General features: G+C 42.8%; 1 protein-coding gene across 6 annotated transcripts in view; it reads right to left on the bottom strand.

Moving 5' to 3' along the window:
- Positions 1-14088, bottom strand: part of PROX1 (prospero homeobox 1) — a 54881-nt gene that overhangs the window by 33773 nt on the left and 7020 nt on the right. For all 6 annotated transcript variants that reach the window (XM_045583128.1, XM_036441963.2, XM_036441964.2 and 3 more), the window contains exons 2-3: positions 10584-12375; positions 2476-2583 (exon numbers count right to left, since the gene is read on the bottom strand). In XM_045583128.1, the coding sequence (XP_045439084.1) occupies positions 2476-2583; positions 10584-12308 (1833 nt within the window). In that variant the 5' untranslated portion in view covers positions 12309-12375. The remainder of the gene's footprint in view (positions 1-2475; positions 2584-10583; positions 12376-14088) is intronic.

Genomic DNA, 14088 nt, shown 5'->3' with positions numbered 1-14088 from the left:
AAATAAAATAAAATCCAACATAATTAGTGAAGTGAAAAATGTATGATTCATTAAAATAATGTAGCACCGAAACCGGTTTGGCTCAGTTGGTAGAACGTCGGTCTGTGGACTGAAAGATCCCAGGTTTGATTCCAGTCAAGGGCATGTACCTTGGTTACGGGCACATCCCCAGTACTTTGGTTGAGGGTACATCCCCAGTAGGGGCTGTGCAGGAGGCAGCTGGTCGATGTTTCTCTCTCATCGATGTTTCTAGCTCTCTATCCCTCTCCCTTCCTCTCTGTGGAAAATCAATGAAATATATTATATAAAATAAAATAAAATAATATATATAAAATAAAATAATGTAGCAATGACCTTTGTTGATTTCTTGCTTTGCATGATATACCCTGCTTCCCTCCATTAGAAGAATTAATCAGACTCCTGTATGCCTATGAGCCTCTCTCCCCATATGGTTAGAATATGGGTAGGAATCTATAATCTGAAGATTAGTATTTTTTAATAAAACATTGACCCGATATTTTGTTGTTATTTACATAGAGTAAGTGATTACTTGAAAGCTGAATTACTGCATGTGTTCTAAAGGAATGGGAATGATTTCTTGTGGGCTTACATTACACAGTATTTATAAAGCTACAGATCCACAATCTCCACCACCCTTTCCCTTTCCCCACTACATGTCCCCACCACCACCATCACCACCACACACACACAAACTTGAATGTTCCTAATATTTACATCTACTGTTGGATAGTGTTGCTGGCTCAGACTGGCTGCTGCTTCCCACCCTTGGGTGTCTGGTAGGTGAGGGCTCCCTATGCATGCAGTTTCTAAAGCTATTTGGCCTCCTTTTGGTACTATATAAATAAATAATATACAGTATTATCATGATTATATCGCAAAACTGCAAATCATCGTGCTAAGAGGAGTGAAGGTGGTCACATGGACACACGCCTACACACACACACATGCATGTGTCCACAGTAACACTTCAGTCTCTGCCCTTCTAGAACCAAAGTGTTGGGATGATTCTCTGGAAGAACTCTGCCAGGTTCCACTAGGCTCTAGAAGATGGCTGGTCCTCCACCAGCTGATAAGTTCCCTTTCACCTGTCTGTTTAGATGGTTTCCACAAAGTCCCCGTTAAGTCATCAGCAAATCGCTGCTGCTTTTTGGCCTCCTGAGTCACTCAGCCTCTTTTTGTGTGCTGGATGATTCCTATCCAGCCATGGAAGTAATTCCTATTTACTGCCTTTCTCTGCCTTCCCCATCCTGCCCAGCTTGTTGGCACGGACGGAGGAGAAACATGCCTTCCACTTAAGGAGCTCGGCCAGGGAAGGAGAAAGATAAAAGCCTGAAGTTGATACACAACTCAAAGCAAACAGGAGGGAAAACAGAACTTTTCTTATAAGGCCAAAGAAAACATCAGTGAAGGAAACCGAAATGCGCTGGCCTGCAAAAGAGGGCCAAGGAAGCATGGCGGGCACCGGGCACAAAACGCTCCGCAGAGCGGGGCGTGCAGAGGAATGAGCAGATTTTGGCTGCTCGAGAATTCTCTCTATGGCAGACATACGAACGTGTACATATGGGGGTGGGGGGGGGAGGGTGGGGGAGAGGCACCCATCCCTAATAAACTAATCTCGGCTAATGTAATGTTTAGCAAGATTCTTGGATAATGATACCATGCGTGCCATTATCATCATCAAAACCCAATCTATGTTTTAAAAAGTTACAGATGATTAACACAACATCAAGTTGATGCAAACAATTACTTAAACACTCCCTTCCTCCCTCCCCCCCCACCCCCCACACACACATGCACGCGCGCACAGAACCAGGAGGTCCCCATATTCTGTAGAATGAGGGACGCTGCAGCTGTAGGCCCGACAGCTTTCATATCCTCATTTGAATAATGTGTCCTGAATCTGTCACTTTATTCATTCTCCTTATGCTCAGTGTACTCTACATCAACAACAAATTAAGTTGTAAATAAGGGACAATCATCACTTTTGTTTTTAAGCAGCTACTGCATAGAGAATTTCAATGTACGCTCCTTTTCGGCAGGGGGGTAAAGGAGGTGCTAGGGTTTGCTTTCAAAAGCACACGCAGGAATAAAACAGAAACAGTCCGCTGTTGCTGAGGGGAGGGGAAAAGCATCCCCCGAAGCACACCCATTCGGTACCAGCTGAAATCTCTCCTAAGAAGTTACTAAGACGGCTAAAGACAGAGGCAAAGTTTCTCCCGGGCTGCCATGGAAACCACGGGACTTATTAAGACCGGCCCTGCGGTCTTAATTCACAGGGGGCGGCTTTGCTTGGCCCAGCTTTAGACAGAAGGACGAGTGCATGAAATCAGTACAACATAGGTGTATCCGTGAACTGATCCCACACTCAGCTCCATCACCTCCCCAAAGTTCAAATCACGATGACATGCACAGAAATTGAAGGGGGGGAAATGAATAACAACAAAACATCCCTACCTTTACATCGGAGAAGTAGGTCTTCAGCATGTTGGAGCTGGGATAACGGGTATAAAAGAACATGAGCTTTGCTTTTTTCAAGTGATTGGGTGACAATCCCTCCTGCATGTAGGATGCAATTGGTTAAGGAAAATATTGCTTTAAACACAGGGACCAGGCCACCTCCCCCTCCCATTCCACCCACCCCCTCCCGGGAGTCTGGAGGCCCACCACGCAGCCGTGGAATCCATCCCTGACCTGCCGCCGCTTGCTCCAAATGCCCACTGCCTGCCACAGATTGCCAAATGTCACGGCGAGGATGCACAATTCAGTTGCAGAATCCTGGCCACTTTGTGGCGAGGATGGCAAAGCAGAGCCCCTCTCTCTATATGTTCACTTGTTGCTAAGGAGACAAATGCACCCAACACGTGCTACACAACTCTTATCAGGAGATTTTTTTTTTTCTTCTTCTTCTTCTTCTTCTTCTTCTTCTTCTTCTTCTTCTTCTTCTTCTTCTTCTTCACAATTATGGTTCTGTTTATTCTTCTCTCTACACTCTGCAGCTTACATCAAATTATTATCCTAATGTGCGTGAAAACACAAAAGGCATTATTTTGAACACTTTGCATTTTACCTTTCGGTGCAAGCTTCGCATTTTACCTTTCAGCGCTAATGTAACGGAGCGTATTGACTCACTTTCTTCCTATCTTATTATTGTATCCTTTTAATTGTTCCCTTTTAAATAATAGCTAAATTTGGAAAAGGGTCCTTTTGGCACAGAGAGAACTGGGCTGGGTTTTTGGGGGGTGGGGTGGGGGAGAGGAGTGTCGCTTTTGTTAAAGCAAAGATCCAAGACCAAGTACAATTTGCCTCTCCCGGATTTATAGTTAACTCCTTGGAGAGGAGCGCAGTGGTCGAGGCTAACAAATCAATAGCCGTGGGTTAGCAGATCAATAAATGGCCACTTACCCCAAATAAGAAGGCCTATTTATCTGGAAACATCATTACCTTTTAGATCTGTAAACAGCAGCAACTAAAACAGTTCCCGAGAGAATGTGAGGCTAACCATAACAATCCAGGCTTCCTGATTCTCGCCCGGATTCTTGGCACTCCTCCGCACGCTCGGAGCTGGGGCGGCCCTGGTCACATCTGTGCCGCAGCCTGGCCCTGCCATTTCCTCAGCAAATTAATGGCTTTATAATTTATCAGAAATGAAGATTGCACGTGGAGAAAATCAATGTGGTCCCCCACAAGGTCAATTAAGGGTCCTTCCTAGATGCTTCTCTAAGGATTTTTCTCTTAAAAGAGAGTCCGGGAAAAATTAGGAAAAAAGAAAAAAATGTGTGTGCGCGCGTGTGCGTGCGTGTCTGTGTGTGTGTGTGTGTGTGTGTGTGTGTTTGAGAGAGAGAGAGAGAGAGAGAGAGAGAGAGAGAGAGAGAGAGAGAGAGAAAGAGAGAGAGTGTTTTTCTACCCAACAGAAATCTCACACCTTATGCAAAAAAAGGTCAAATACACACAGTTATTTAGGAAAGGTTTCCAAATGACCTCCACCGAGTACAGCGCGAGCCACCGTTCAGAACACGGGGAACCCAGCGAGTTACTACGGAAGCAGAATCAAATTAATATTGATAAGCTCTTGACTACTTTCTAACAGGGTGTTTTTAGCCAAATACTCTGCTGAGAAGGTGATTAGCATCTCCTTTTAATATCATGCAAATTGTGCGAAAGATCACCTCGGTGGGTAAACAGAAGAGTTCAATATTGGGCTTTATTTTTATTTATTCCCCCCCCCCCCCTGCACTGAAAATAAACACCGAGGCAAGAAATTTTGATTTTTCAGATCTGTAAGCCAAAGCAGCTTAACTGAACTTGTGTTTTTGTTTGAGATCCTTAATGATCACAAAGACGATAATTTATGACTGACATACTTTTTGTGCCAAGGAGAGGGCTGAAAGGCCCTTCAGTAACCTCCATTAGACAGACAGAGACGACGAAAGGAGCACAGCCCTACTTCAGGGCCATCTGTCCAGATGGATAAGTGAAATAATAGTTGCAAGCTGTCTCCTATTGCCTCACGATAAGAGTTTTAGGCGAGTCCAAACTTCCACAAACATTCTCAGATCTGGGTTCTAATCTTTTTTTTTTTTTTTTTTGACGGTTACATTAAAACCACCTCGCACATTTAACTCTTCGTGGGGGGAAAAGTCCCAAATCTTTCACAGCGTGGCCTCCTACAGAACAAATGGCTTTTTGCTGTGGCTCTCAGACGGTTAAGAGCACCACGGAAACTTCCCGAAGCTTTGCACGCATTTGTATTTTTTGCTAAGAGATGGTCTCGTTCTTTTTTTATTTTAAAAGGCAAAGCCAGCTTCCATCTTATTTTTAATGGGGACGCTGAGGCTTTTATTTCACGGGAAAAAATTTTTATTCTGATTTGATTTCTCAAGTCTGTTTTTGCTTTGAAACGCTTCCTGTTGGTAATACTTGGAATAGATCAGTTGCAAGGGAACACAGGATAAATCTTGCTCCCTCGCCCGCCGTGTAATTGAGATAAAATTCCCATAAAATAGATGTTTCTAATCAACTATTAAAAATAGCTAATGAAACCTTTAAAAGCCAACAGTTAGATAATCCTTTTTTTTTTTTTTTTTTTTTTTTTGCCTCCTCAAAATAAATCTGAACTGACCAATTGGTTAATTTCCCTTTTAAGTGCTTGTGCTGAAAAGCAACTGTTCTTCCAAGAAAGCACTAGCTGTTTCCAGGATACTTACACACGCACAATGACTCATGATGGAATAGATTCAGTAAACATACAGCTGTACTGAACACGAGCTAAGCTCCATTCAAGGCCAGGAAAGAAAATGAGCACAAATAAATATTAAGGAGGTAAAGGGGGGGGGGGGGGGGGAGGGGAGGGAGGGGGGATGGAACGCAAACAAGATCTGTCCAGGCAGCTCATGTGGCTTTGCCTCAATTCTCTTAGCCATAGCTTTGTGAAGACAGATGACGTTCAATTCTATGTGTAATGCAAAATAGACAATAACTGCTGAAACTTGAGACAGCTGCCAGGTGTAAAAAAAAAAAAAAAAAAAAAAAAAAAAAAAGCAAGAAAGAAAGAAAAGGAAAGGGGGGGGGGAGAAAAGATGATAAATCCATAAATTAATGAAAGACATCTGCTGGGGAATATAAAAGATCAGAGAAGTAGAGTGCTACAGCTGAATCTAAAGCGGTGTTCAAACAACCTGAGAATGCGTGTTGTCTGTTTACCAAGCACAATATAACCTTACCTACATGCAGCAGCAGCAGCAGCAGGAGCAGCAGCAGCGGAGGCAGCAAAAAGGCAAATGGGAGAATAATGGGTGGTGGAGGCAAGAGGAAGGAAAATTCTCTTTTTCTCAGTCTGCACTCTGAATTGTGGCTGGAGATTTTACAAGCTGCATCTCCAGCCATGCGGAGGGGGACTGCTTACCTACGTTTTCTGAACCCCTTTGGACCCCAGAGAATTTCAGCTTTCTCCTTCTGCCTCTGACTTGCTATATTTCTAAGACTCTGGCCCCCAGGAAATCTAAAACCGGGGAGCACAGATCTAAACGATCTCATTTCGTGACAGTGATAGAGCAATGAAGTGGTTGCTTCTCTAAGCTCACCATAACCGGGGGATGAATATTTTTTAAATTTTACTTCACAGTGGAAAAGATGGACAGGAACCCAGAATCTTTTAGTCTTGAATATACATGTTTCCCTATAGCGAAAATAACTACTATGGCCCCCAGAAGCTTCAAAAAATATAAAAGATCAACTTCTATGGATTATTTCACATCTTAGAAATTCATTTTTAACCCATCTATTCTGGTTAGACTTTAATTTCAAGCTATTAGACAATGTTCCTTTAGAAACTCCTTCAAGTATTGTTAACATCCTCCCTCAAAGCCCAGTAGGGACAGCTGGCCTGCACAGAGAACGGGTGTGTCTTCACCTGCACGTCTTAAAGGCTTAGGATCCTTATGGGCTTTAACTGGGTGCATGCAAATGTCTGAGGCCTACACAAGGCTATTTCTCTTGAGATGCAAAGAGGACGAATGACAAGGAACATCACGGAGGAAAACAATTGGCTGGCTGTTTCTTTGGGGATTTGAATAGAACTTAATATTTGATTAAATAGATTCATTTGCAAAGATACTGGACACATTTTTTTTTATACCCAAGACGTGAGCAGGTGCACTGACATTCAGTGGAACATGCACACGTTCACCATTTCCTTTCTGTTAGAAGGGAGAGCAAAGTACTGTTCTCCCTTCTAGAACACAGATGCCTAATGTGCTGAACTTAAGTGGATTTCTTTGGTAAAGCTGGTGCTCCCGGTAGTTCTTGTCTTGGCTACTTTTGTTCAGAGAAACAGATGATGCCCTCCGGAGTGGGAAAGAATTGTTCCTTAATAATTAAATTATTCATCACAACTCGGAAACCCGGGAACTAAAAATAAAAAACATAACGACGATTATAGTGGTACCATTTCATCTCATTTCCACTGACCTTTTCAACACGAGTAACTACAGGTTCAAATATGTGCTCCCATCCCTAAAACTGAAGTAAGTCACCATTCAATGTGGTTCCTAGAGATTAATTTAAACTAAATGCTTGAGAATTTTGCCTACACACAAAGGAAGAACTCACTGCCATACAAGGATGAAGCAAGCAGAAAAGTTGGTCCAGTTTCCCAAGGAACATGCAGATCCTCACTGGCTTCAGAATTATGTGGACTATATAGAAAAGGTTATTTGCCTGGCCAGTGTTGCTCAGTGGTTGAGCACTGACCTGTAAGCCAGGAGGTTAAGGGTTCATTTCCTAGCCAGGACACATGCCCAGGTTGTAGGCTAATAGGGGAAAAGGGAAGGGGTAGTATGCAGGAGACAGCTATTAATTATTCTCTCTTATCATTGATGTTTGTCTCTCTCAACCTCTCCCTTCCTCTCTGATATAAGTAAAAATGATATTAAAAAGAAAAGAAAAGGTTGCTTGCCTATCATCTTCCTAAGAAATAATATATCAATGAGATAAATGGTTAAAAGTGTGATGTGGCTGAGGCGAAAGAGAAAGAGGCAGAGAGTAGAGAGCTAGAAGGTAGGAAATGTAATCATTACTTGCAACAAGTGGTCCAAATTATTTAGCGACATGGAAGAAACACCTCCAGGAACAAGAAACTAACATTGCATGTAAACCACAGGTGTTTCCAAACCACCACCGTTTAGCAGAACCTTATCTTGGGAGGAGAGAAGAGAAGTTATTCATCTGAAGAAAAAGCAACTATATTCTCTCTAAAGCCTTTGATACGTGTAGAAATAAAAGGAACTTCTTTCCATTCAAATCCTTAAAATTCCTCAGGAGATTTAGAAAGGCAGAGACAATGAGCATGGCCACTTTATGCAGTCAAAAAGATTTTTTTCTAGAAGATCCAACTTAAAAAAAAAAACACAAAAAAAAAACACAGAAAATTATCTGGTTACATTGAAAAGTCTAATTAAAAAAAAAAAACTTCATAAGCAGGCATCTTGAGATAAAGAATTTAATATGGACTTATAATACTTTGAAACCTGGCTTCAAATATTCACCAAAATAGGCATGTCCTTTTCCGTGGTGTGGTATGGTGTGTGTGTGTCAGAGACAGAGACAGAGAGAGAGAGAGAGAGAGAGAGAGAGAGAGAGAGAGAGAGAGAATCCATCATCACTACTATTGGCTTCAAATGAACTAGAGCCGTGGTCTGCAAACTGCTGCTCATGAGCTACATGTGGCTCTTTGGTCCTTTGAGTTTTTAGCAAAGGCCAGCTTAGGAGTACCTTAATTAAGTTAATAATAATGTACCTATATAGTTTATGTTTAAAAAATTTGGCTCTCAAAAGAAATTTCAATCATTATACTGTTGATATGTGGCTCTGTTGACTAATGAGTTTGCCGACCACTGTGCTAGAGGCTCTCTGAAGAGATGGGGTTGAGCTTTGGACAGTAGTCTGGTATGAACATGAACTTTGGAAGATGCTCAGCCTACAAAGGGTAAAAAAAATCCAGTCCTTATGTCTTACTTTGCCTGTCTCATCACACATAACTATATTCCAATCATTCTGCTTGTTCATTGCCTGCTCATCACAGGTAAAGTATGGTGCTTGGCACAGCTCTGATGCATGACCAATGGGTTAGATTTTAGGTCTTTGAGCGGTAGAAGTTAAATCTGAAACCAAACCAACACTCAGTTTCTATTTATAAAGCTAGGTCCTCAACATCTTTCTCTTGCTTTCTCTCATGACATGATTCTCTTCTTTGCCAGAGAGAGACACTCTGCTAGCTGCCCAAGCAGGTCTCCTGCTAGTGATTCCCATTCACCTTATCAGAAATCTTTACCAGTATCCTAAGATTTGGCTGGAAGGACGACCTTCACTACCTGGGAAAACACATTTATTTCCACCAGAGCTGGGACTTTGCACTCAAGTGGCAGCCTCCTGAGTGGGTTTACCTACTAAAATGTCAATTTCTAGTCATCAAGATGATTGCTCAAAAATCCTTAATTTAGCAACAGCCAACTTAATTGCTAAATGTTATACCCATATGGCAATTTATTATGAAAGAAACATGCCTCTCTACCTGCCCTCCCTCCCCCCAAAGCGACTAGTCTACGACCCAGAACATCAATGACCAACAAGATTCTTAAGAATTTACTGCAAGGACCAATTTATAGAGGGGGGGAAAATCATCAATTAAAAATAGCCAGAGTGCAGGACAGATCCAATAAACTATGTAACTGGCTTCTCTACATCAAAGTCAGGTTCAAAATATAAAAGAGTCATAAAAAGAGCCATTTTTTAAGTCGAATACAGCTTGAGTTTTATATTTAATTGTGCTCTCTCGCTTTCCAAAATAATTTGCTTTGTGTATGTTAGGACAAAAGATTTCAGTGTATGGCTGAACAGAGGTTAATCATGCATGGAAGGCAGCTGCACCAGCCCCAAAGAACAGACCTTGGTGAACGAGAGGCCGATGCGGCCTGAATAAATCAGTACCTGTGCGTTTCCTTTAAAAAACCGCGTCTCGCTCCAGGATTAAAGGGAGAGTCCACCTCCCCTCCCACACCCCTCTCTCTCCCACGAGCACAGCACTCTTCACCAGGCTGAATCAAGCCTTCTTTAAACAGCCCAGGAAGCTGTTCAGGGCTTAAAGGGAGAATTCTTTTTATGGCATCTGACACTGACTTTTCACTCCATACTAAAACTTTCCATTTCTTAAAAATTATATATCTGATAGAATTCAATATTACAATGAGATTTCTTTCTATCTCTGATTTTACTCTTAAAAAAAAAAAATTAAATAAATAAATAAATAAATAAATAAATAAATTTTTAAAAAAAGGTAGCCCCAGCTGGTTTGGCTCAGTGATAGAGCATGGGCCTGCGGACTACAGGGTCCCGGGTTCGATTCCGATCAAGGGCACATGCCAGGGTTGTAGGCTTGATCCCCAGTAGGGGGCATGCATGAGGCAGCCAATCATTGATGCTTCTCTCTCTCCCTCCCCTCTGCCTTCCTCTCTGAAATAAAAAAATATATATATTTAAGCCCAGCAGGCCTGTCTCAGTGGTTGAGCATTGACCTATGAACGAGAAGGTCATGGTTCAATTCCCAGTCAGGGCACATGCCCAGTGTGGGGTGTGTAGGAGGTAGCTGATTGATGCTTCTCTCTCATCTTTGCTGTTTCTATCTCTTCCTTCCTCTCTGAAATCAATAAAAATATCTAAATCAATCAATCAATAAATAAATTTTATTAAAAAAAATAAAAGGATAAGAAGAGAATACAGGAAGAACAGCAGAAAAACACTGCTGATAAAGCATAATATTAAATACCAGCTCTTTGGGGACAGTTCACAACTTGTAAAAATTGCAAAGGTGTTGGTTTAATAGTTGGGGAGGTTTTGTGCCATTAGAAGTGCCTCAGGCCTGTTGCTAAAACTTACATTGAGTCACAGGAATGAATGGATTCTTCAGAAGGTGCTAACCTACATTATTCTACATGTGCTGTGCACCTGACCCGCCCGTTGGGAAGCCTTTATTTTGTTTGGTTTTCCTGGAGGGGAAAAGAAAAGGATATTGCACTTCCTGAATAAGGTGAGATCTCAGACATGTCTTGCAGGTCGCCACACTCGGACTTGATGAGGGACAAGGAGAGTCCCTCCGCCGTGCTGGGTGGGTGTGCTGGTGAACAAGGGTGGTGGCTCAGGTGGTGGGATGACATCTTGGTCCTCAGACTCGTCGTCTCCCTAGTTAAGTCCAAGGACTCGGGGGACACTCTGTCTTTCCCCGAGAAGGAGCCAGAGGGAGCACCTAATGGACCCTGAAACGGGTAGGCCATCAAGGGGAGGGGGAAAGGGTGGCGGAAGGTGGAGGTGGTGAAGCCCGCCGTGGCAGAGAGAGGCGACTGGTGCAGGGGCTGGTGGTGGCCGCCGGTGGGCGGGCCGGAGGCAGACTGGTCGGAGGAGTTCTTGCGGACCACCAGGGGCAGTGCTTCCGTCTGGTCTGTGGAGCTGGGCATCTGCACGTTGCCGAAGGTGTCCAGGGGGTTCGGAATGATGACGTCGCCAAAGCACTGCAGGCGCTGGTTGGCGGTGTGGAAATTGTGGTTTTCCCCATTGACTGCGAACCGGGCCTGGGGGATCTGGAGAGGGGGGAAGACCTGAGGAACCTGGCGGGAGGGCTTGGCCGAAAAGACTTTGACCACCGTGTCCACCACTTGCGACATGGCAGAGTTCAGCTCCTGTTTCAAGGTCTCGGCCAAATGTTTGCCTTCCGGTTGTAAGGAGTTTGGCCCGTGGTCTCTCTCTTTGTTACTGCCTTCTCGCTTGGGCTTGTTCTCAGCCATCTCCTGCTCCCTGATCAGGGCCCGGGCTCGGTCAATGAACTGTCCCGGGTCTAGCTCGCACATCTCGTTATCTGACCTCCCTACGGAGTCCTGGGCCCGGGCATCCAGCATCTCCGAGCGCATGCTGTCTTCAGACAGGTTACCATCTTCATCATTTTCAGAATCAGTGCTGTCATAGATTTGGTAGAACTTTTCCTGCAGCTGGCGCAGCTGTTTCTGCATGTCCTCCAGCTGCTGTTTCAGCTGTCGGCGCTCCTCTCGCTTCTGTTCCTTTCGGGCTGAAACCAGCTGCTGGAAACTCTGCTGCTGCTGCTGGGGCAGCTTTTGCTTGCGTTTGTTTTCCCGGTAACTTTCCCGGGGACTCACAGACTGCGGGGCCATCTCTCTTTCATTTTCATTGCCCCTTAACGCCACGCTGGGGGAATGGCTCATCCCCCGGATGATATTCTCCACCCGGGCGCGCTTTGCTCTCAGGTGCTCGTCACACAAGCGATCCATATCAAACTGGCTCATAGTAGGCCTGCCAAAGGGGGAAAGACACTCTGGGGGGCTGTCTCTTGAAGAGTTGCTGCATATATCCTCCTGATGTACTTCGGAGCCCGTGCTGGAGAGACCGCTGGCTTGGAAACTGGGCTCCGTGCCACCATTTTTGTTCATGTTATTTTTCAACAGCTGGGAAATTATGGTTGCTCCTGGAAAAGGCATCATGGCATCTTCATACGAGTTCGCCCTCTTCAGCAGCTTGCGGAGCACATTTGACTTCTCCCCATCTGCATGCTGCACCACCGAATACTCAACATCCTGCTCGGAACCTTGGGGATTCATGGCACTAAAAAACGTGGCTCTCGCCTTAGCAAAAAATGCAGATGCTGTCCCTACCGTCCTTTTCACTCCAATGTCAACTCTTCTCCTCTTGGTCTGCCGGCTTAAGAGGGCTGTGCTGTCATGGTCAGGCATCACTGGGCAGTTATTGTGCCATCTTCAAAAGCTCGTCAGCTGGGCACAGCTCAAGAATCCCGGGACCCTGGCCAACAGAACAAAAGGACTGATGAATCATTTTCTTTAAATTTCTCCAAATTTCCTGACCTCAATCCTGAATCAAATACAAAATGCATAGGCTCTGGGATTTATGGCACATTACAATTATTGAAATTTATTATGCACTCTGCTTGAAATGAAACATTTTTAAATATTTCTGCTCCACTGGTTTAAGATGGATTAAGATTAAAAAAAATAAAAAAGCCAAAACTGCTTAAGCACCAGTAATATGATTCTCTTTCACAAATGCCTAAAATGATACTGTTTATCGTCAGAAGAAATAGTAGATTATAAGTACACAGCCTCTGACAACCAATTGATTAGATTTTGGGCAGTCAGATTCACATTACAAAAGAAGATGGAAGTGAGCTGTACTTAAGAAATAGGATTTAATTTTGAGGCTGGGTCAAATTGGGATGCAAAATTCCATTTCTGCATTAAAATTATTGTGATTTTAAGGCTATGAAAAGAGCACTAAAGTAAAGGCAAATATTTAAAACACACCCTTTGTTACCAAATTTTAAAATATTTTTGTCAAATGTGAAATGAAATGAGAACAGCCCCATCAGCATCTTGCCAACATAAATGGCCAATTTCACATTGAAATCACTGCACAAATACTACTATTACAAGTCTGCTTATTTAGCATAATATGCATTTTTATATTAGTAAAATCACTATTGAAGATTGTATCTTTTGGGTTTTTTAATGTAAGTATGAGACTATTTAAAAATTTCCATGATGCCCTTCTGATTACTTAAATTATCAAGTTGAACTCACTGCAAAAGGACGACATGTTACATTTTAGAAATCAATAAATTGAATTAGGCAAGGATAAATATATCTTCAGGACTAGTTTTCTTCTGCTAAAATCTGCCACAAAAATGCTCCTCATGCTTAAAGAAACTCTTCATCGTACATCACTTGTGAATCTTATTTCATATGCTGGATGTAAGGAAAAAAAAAAAACCCACAGAAATAAAGACAAAAAAAAAAAAAAAAAAAAGAAAGATGTATGAAGAAGAAAGAAAATAGAATGACTCCAATATATGTGAGAAAGGAAATACCTTTTCTGCCTTTGAACTTCCATTGTTTCTCGGGAACACAATGTAAAAAAGAGAACATCCCTCCTTGCGTTTTGCCATATTTTGTGACTTATTAACTAGTGATGCTAACCCCACACGTGGCATACATGTGAGATGTCACATCTTTTTTTTTCTTGCTTACAATTAATGTTTTGTGGGGGAAATGAGGATATTTTTTTCACCCAGGGTTTATCTAATGTTAAACTTCACGTTTGCCTAACAGAGCACATCTTCACAATAACAGGGTCCATTGCCAAAGGCAGCGTGCGGAGAGCTTGGAACCGCTCCCATCTCTTTCGGTTCACCTGTGAAAACATCTACGTGCTCCCCAGGACTGCATCTGTGGCTAGTTTTAAAGAATGGCTATCCATGCAAATAGGCGTGATTTCAGCATGAAATAACCTGTAAAAAATCAAGAAAATGCTCAGTGCTTAGATGGCAGCATGTATTTTTTTTTTTTTTTAAAGCGAGAGAGATTTCATCATGCAGACCTTGCTTCTGGTTCCTGTGTGAAGCTACAACATTTTAAAAGAGCCTGTTTTAGAATCTCGTGAAAGCAGTAGGATGCCTCTTCATATATGTGCGTATATACATATATGGGTATGTGCATATCA

The sequence above is a fragment of the Pipistrellus kuhlii genome, unplaced genomic scaffold (assembly GCF_014108245.1).
Source record: "Pipistrellus kuhlii isolate mPipKuh1 unplaced genomic scaffold, mPipKuh1.p scaffold_m20_p_18, whole genome shotgun sequence".
Lineage (NCBI taxonomy): Eukaryota > Metazoa > Chordata > Mammalia > Chiroptera > Vespertilionidae > Pipistrellus > Pipistrellus kuhlii.
The sequence above is the reverse complement of the archived record's forward strand: the minus strand, read 5'-3'. Positions and strand labels throughout refer to the sequence as shown.